A 6,202-nucleotide genomic window follows, 5' to 3' on the forward strand; every position below is an offset into this window, starting at 1 on the left:
ATCTGAGCTATAAACGCTGAGGAGACGAGGAGGTAACGCACTGGGTTTCTGCTGCTGCTGACTGGTTGCACTGGAATACACCTGACTGACTGAATGAATGAATGAATGACTGCTGCTCATGTCGCTGTCTGTCTTATGTTTAGTGTAATTTTTAACTGTTTTTAGTGTTTCTTTACTTTTTTAAAAAACACTTCCTTTAATCTGTTTTTTCCTGTTTCCATTGTTTGTTTGTTGTGAATGCTTGTGTCAGCATTTGGCCCCATCGGGGACAAATAATGAAGCTGAAGTGTGTCTCTTTATCTAACGAGTCCTCTGCATGGTTAAGCTGATGCCCACTGGAGACACAACAGGAGTGAGGAGGGCAGTGGGAGCAGGAGGAACAGCAGATATACCTACAGATCAATATACTAAACATGGATCAGTTACCTGCAGTCCAATGACACACTGTCCAGCCTTGATCTTCTCGTCATCGAAATGTCGAGCCTGTTTGTCTGCATATTTTACACCGATGTCAATCTTTGTGTCCATACCTTTGGTCTTGGCCTGACAAAAACACACAAGCACCGATGTAAGACAGGATCTGTGTTTTATAACAACAGAGACCGTGCAGACCTGCAGACACCGATCCTCTGCGCTGTGTATACTCACCATGCTAGCCAGTGCGAGCAGAGTGGTCTGGACTTGTGTCATGTTCCCGTTTTCAAACAGGTCATTGGCCTCAAAGATGTCATTGGGCTTTAGGCCATAGGCCAGGATCGCTTTGATAAAGTTCCCAAGGTTTTCCAGCTGCAGACAACAACAGAAAAAAAAGCAAATGTGGAGTGACTGGGGCTGGACCAGCGACAGAACAAAACACACAACAGAGTGCAAGAACAGCACAGTTGGTGAAAAGTGAACTCTTTATTAAAACGTTTCCTCGGAGCCTGACGTGCTGCGACTCGTCTCAGGGAAGCTCAACGTACGGTTTCTGACGCTGACTTTCCTCCACTGACCTGCATTGTGTTCGCTGACAGACGGTCTTACCTTGTGCCAGTTCAGCTGTGAGAGGTTGATCTTCTTGACTGAACCAGGCTGCAGCTTATTAATTAGTCTAAGAGAAACAGGAGAACACAACATGCATCAGAACATGATGGGATATTTTGGTATATTTAACTGTGTAGAATTAATCGTAGTACAAGTTTTGCCGTCACACATGCGGCCACATTTCAGCATTCACTCAACCACAGAGCATCGATTATCGGCCTCACTGATAACTGACGACACGACTGGTGTTGTTATTTTTATTGACCAGTTTTTGCAAACTAAACAAAATGTGCTGCTTTAGCTCTGGTGGAGCCGTCACTCTGTTTCCCACCCACAGCTGCACCAGACTGTCTGCTACAGATCAGGAGCAACGTCCAATAAACTAATAAAACTTATTGTTTACACAGAGAGAGGGAGAGGAAGCACATTTGCAGGCGTATCGGTGAGTCAGCAGAGTTGTGTTTGGTAGGAGTGCTGGTGGACAGCTGAAGGTTCATAATGTTACAGACAGACGCCTTCGTCACGTGATGCTCAAATGTCATCACTCCTGTTTCTATTGTAAATATTCAGTCACAGCAGTGATTATTAATGAAGACTTGTGAATGACATGATCCCTGCTATCACACGCTGCTAATATATCACATTTAATCTGTGTATAAATCCAGTAACAGGAATCATTAATTTGGGCAAACACAGTGATGAACAACAGGCTTCCTGCTATCACACGCTGTTAATAAATAACTTTTAATGTATATCAGTTCCTGATATCAGTTATCAGCCTTTCTCGATTACCAATACCTGATATCAACATTACAAAGGTTTATCTCTACTACAGAGTTCATACACATTTTAAATGACTTCATTAGATTCAGTTCTTACAGATTGACCTTCACTCTCAGTCAAACCTTCTCCTGATAAAAGAACAAACAGGTAATGAAATGTAATGACTGACATGATGGGAACTTACTTTCTTTCTTTATAAAGAAGATTAAAAGCCACCATGTGACTGAATTAACAGCCATACGAGTACAAACAAACATGAAGAGAACTCACTCGCAGAGGATGACGCCGTCCTTCAGGCCTTTCTGGAAGTTCTCTCCAATAGACATCCCCGTCACCTCCTCAATCCAGAAGCGAAGCTCCTCTTCTTTTTGTGGATCATATTTCTGAGCGATCTGAAAGATAAAACAGAAAGTCACCAAATCTCTACTATGCTTTGGGAAAACAAACAGAGCTGCATTATGCCACCTTCAGACACAGATGAACATGTTGACATGTAACATCCAGAGAAGTATTATTGATGGCTGTGTTCCACATAGAGGAGGACTTACTGGGCCATCATTACGTTTTAATTCCTGTTGAAAAGTCAACTTGTGTGCTTTAACGAAGTGGCCTTGGCAGACTCAGGTCATGGGTCAGGGCTTGATTACCATGAAGACACACACACAGGTAAAACTAAGCAGCCTTGAAGGCATCAGACACGCACGTCGACCAACATTTTCAAAAGCCGACCTGTCCTCAGATAGGAGACACGACAACCTTTTCCTCCATTTTCAAAGGTGTGCAGCAACACCGTCCCACACAAAGACTCAGTCTGTGTTCACAAACTCGTATCATCAGCATCATCAGCCAGTCTGGCAAACAAACCTCCTGTGGTTCAGTTCAAACCCATCAGCAGTCGCTCCGTCTGCCTTTTCAGTCGTTACTGAATTTGTGATCAGAGATGTAACTGTTGTCATGTTTTTGTAAATGATGTAGTTGCTCTTAGTACTATTTTGTAGAACATTAAACAAATATGGCTGCTACAACAGTAATATGTGCAGCAGAACGTCCATCCATCATATCTACACCTTAACCCTCACTATGGGGGGCTGGAGCCTATCCCAGCTGACTCAGGGTGAAGGCAGGTTCACCTGGACAGGTAACCAGTCTATCACAGGGCTACACTTAGAGACAGACAACCAAGCACACTCACATTCACACCTACGGACAATTTACAATCACCAATTAACCTCAACATGTTTCTGGACTGTGGGAGGAAGCCGGAGAACCCGGAGAGAACCCACGCTGCACGGGGAGAACATGGAGACTCCACGCAGGAAGATCCCGGGTGTCCTCACCGGGACGCAAACCAGCGACCTTCTAGCTGTGAGGCCACAGTGCTAACCACTGAGCCACCTTACAGCCCCTAATACATAACAATGCAATAATAATCTCAAACTGAACTAATGGTTGCTGATCAAAGTGTCAGAAAAACTAACAGCCAGTTTATCTCTGAATTCATAAACAGAGACTGAAAGAGCTGCTGTTAGATCCTGATCTCACTTCATGTCTGAATAATTCATAGTTAAACCTAATAATGAAGCTGCCACTGCTGCTCTGTGCATAAATGCAGCAGCTTTCTCTCTGTGGAGACACTCGTGGATCCTCCTGTCGTCTGATGCTGCAGGTTTGTAATAAACAGCTGGACACTAAGCCTCCACTCTGCATGTGACAGCTCACCTCTCTGACAAGAACACATGTAGACCTACTGGGCTGTGTTAAACTAAGTCAGAACCAACGGTTCCAAACAGCTGGAGGACACAAACTTCAGCTCCTCTTAATATCTTGTAGGTAAAACAAACTCTGGTTCCATTATAACTGGTATCATTAATCTTTAAGCTGTTTGTGTCTGTTTCCATCACAGTAAAGTTTTATTACGTACTTTTCATTTCGTTGCCTGATAGATCTGAACTTGTAGAGCAAAGAGCACAAAAAGTTGTGATTCTGGCACACAAACTGCATCTCTGTGATATTTTTTTTTTTAGGAAATATTAACGTGGAAAGGTGAAAACATCCTTTTCAAAGTCACTTCAGACAACTCAGAGTATGGCTGCACGAACATCCAGTTCAGTTTAGATTTATTATAAGTTCTGAAACACGACCGAAGTGCTGTTTAGACACGAAGCCGACACGTTAAACTGCCGTCACATTAACTGAATAGAGTACATGTGTGAAAGGGGCCGTTATAGTTATTATTATAATGATCTGCTCCATGTCCAGGCCGTCATGTGATGGATATACTTAAATAAACCATCAACTAAACGGACAGAGACGCTCACGTGGAGCTCAAAGGAGCATTAAGTTAAAAGCTTCTCTGGCACTTTCATCATTGTGAAACAGTCTTAGTGTGTAGTGATGCTCCTCCCAGTAACTCTACAGACAGCCTGAAGTGTTTTAGCTAACGCTGCATAAACGTCCCACTAACACTCTACTCATCCACAGCTTAACAAAGATGCTGCTACAGTGTCCAGTACGGTCAGAACAGAACCAAGAGAGGACCCGTCTGACATCTGTCCATCTGCTTCCTGACAGCTGGTCTGCACAGAGACTCTTTGTGACAATTATAAAGTTAGAAGACCAAATATCAGTGACCAGTGGTCCCTAATGGCTTGACAAGGATATAAATTAGGCATATCGTATGCTACGGCCTTCACAGTGTTTTTGAGGCATCCCGCTCCTCCAGCAGACGTCGACACATTTGGAGAACAAAGACACTCTGAAACTGTTCTGGCAAACGGCCCTACACCTCAGTCAGACACTTATAGATATAACATCTCTAAACAGCAGTGTCTTATCTTTTATGAAACATATTAAAGGGTAAACATTTTGTTTTGTTTTTTATTTCTGAACAAACAACTAAACCTTCCATGAGGGGTCTCATCATCGAACACGTCTACCAGGAAGGAACTTCGTCAAGGCACAGCTGAAGCTGGAGGAGCTCATTCAGCAACTCGACAGACGATTTAAGATCATGGTGCTGCAACAACAAGTTGACCCAATGAGTGTCTGTGTTGTTATGTAGAGCATGCTGTGATCTCTGTTTAGTCTGACAATAACAAATAAAGAAAAGCTGCCCACTTCAGGAGTACGCATGGAGAATTGGTGTGGACGACTGACTGGTCAAAGCTACGGGCCTACCCTGTCCATTTCAAACNAAACTGTCATTCAAACTGATCATCCTGTGTGCCGGTGCTACGATCCTCTGTGTGGTGTTCTGGGTCTGAAATGCTTCACATTCCTGGATCTGTTACTCAGACTGAAACAACGTGGCCCCACTCAAAGCACCGAGTGACTCTAAAGGATCCACAAAAGGAACCGTGTTCACTGAACTACATTCTAGTCAGAAAACAGGTCCTCTAAAAACTGTCAATCACGCGTCCGTGGCTTTTGAATTCCTATGTGCAGGCGTACATTTCCCTCGACTGTATGAGGAACAAACCTCAGAGACTGAGAGGTCAAAACAAGGATAAACTAAATGAAGCTGCATAGACGGATGCCAGAATGATCAAAGTGTGATCTTGTTTGTTCTGTAGTTTGGGTGAAGTGACTTTAAAAAATGATCCAGATATAGTTGTTCACCAGGTGTAATCAGCTATGAAGAGAAAGACTGAAACGGGCATAACATGGTGCCACAGCAGTGTGAACATGTACCAGTCCATAAGGTGTTGTGTTAGTCATAATGGTTGGTTTTGGTATCCTGTAGGGATTTATAACATTTAAAAATAAATACTGAGTGAGAGTGAAGCTAAGTGAGGATGGGCTTTTAACCTGGCTGGCTCCTTTGTTGGTTCCCATCTGCAAACTGATGGTGGTCTGGTCGTAGGGTTTGTCCGTCTGGGTCTTCGGATCGTACAGATGTCTTCTGGTCCCGTACGCAGTCATCCCAGATTGACTCGCACACTTGTTTGTTCCCATCTAAGGACAAAAGGCCAGTCAAAGGATGTCAAGAAATCAGTTTGACTTGTTTAAAAAGAGCCTAAAACAAACCACTGACACATTAAATGATGGCTAAACGTGTGGAAGTTGTCGTGTCTTGTGGGAATTATTTTTACATTTAATATCTTTGATTATGCTGGTTGTTTATGAAGCTTTGAAGAGCACTAAAATGTTAATATTTGATCTACAAGCTACCGACCAGCTCCCAGTGACATGTACTGGAGCAAAATCAGTTAATTTGTTGGCCTTAAAAACACTAAAGTTAAAACCTGTGAATATCTCCTCGCTGTGTCTCTGTGTTCACTGAAAACATGGCCGGTGATCACACACAGCTCGGCTCTGTCAGCGGGAAACAAACAAAGCAGCACCACTGGCAGCTTGTTGCAGCAGCTCTGTTACGTTTGTCGTCGGTTTCTTTGTG

At 43.3% G+C, this 6,202-nt stretch overlaps 1 protein-coding gene across 1 annotated transcript in view; it reads right to left on the minus strand.

Annotated features, from left to right (window-relative positions):
* Positions 1 to 6,202, minus strand: part of cnn3a (calponin 3, acidic a) — a 23,106-nt gene that overhangs the window by 3,925 nt on the left and 12,979 nt on the right. The window contains exons 2-5 of the mRNA XM_008299579.1: positions 2,077 to 2,198; positions 1,024 to 1,090; positions 649 to 786; positions 427 to 543 (exon numbers count right to left, since the gene is read on the minus strand). Coding sequence (XP_008297801.1) covers positions 427 to 543; positions 649 to 786; positions 1,024 to 1,090; positions 2,077 to 2,198 — 444 coding nt within the window. The remainder of the gene's footprint in view (positions 1 to 426; positions 544 to 648; positions 787 to 1,023; positions 1,091 to 2,076; positions 2,199 to 6,202) is intronic.

Source organism: Stegastes partitus, unplaced genomic scaffold (genome assembly GCF_000690725.1).
Source record: "Stegastes partitus isolate 25-593 unplaced genomic scaffold, Stegastes_partitus-1.0.2 Scaffold1435, whole genome shotgun sequence".
Lineage (NCBI taxonomy): Eukaryota > Metazoa > Chordata > Actinopteri > Pomacentridae > Stegastes > Stegastes partitus.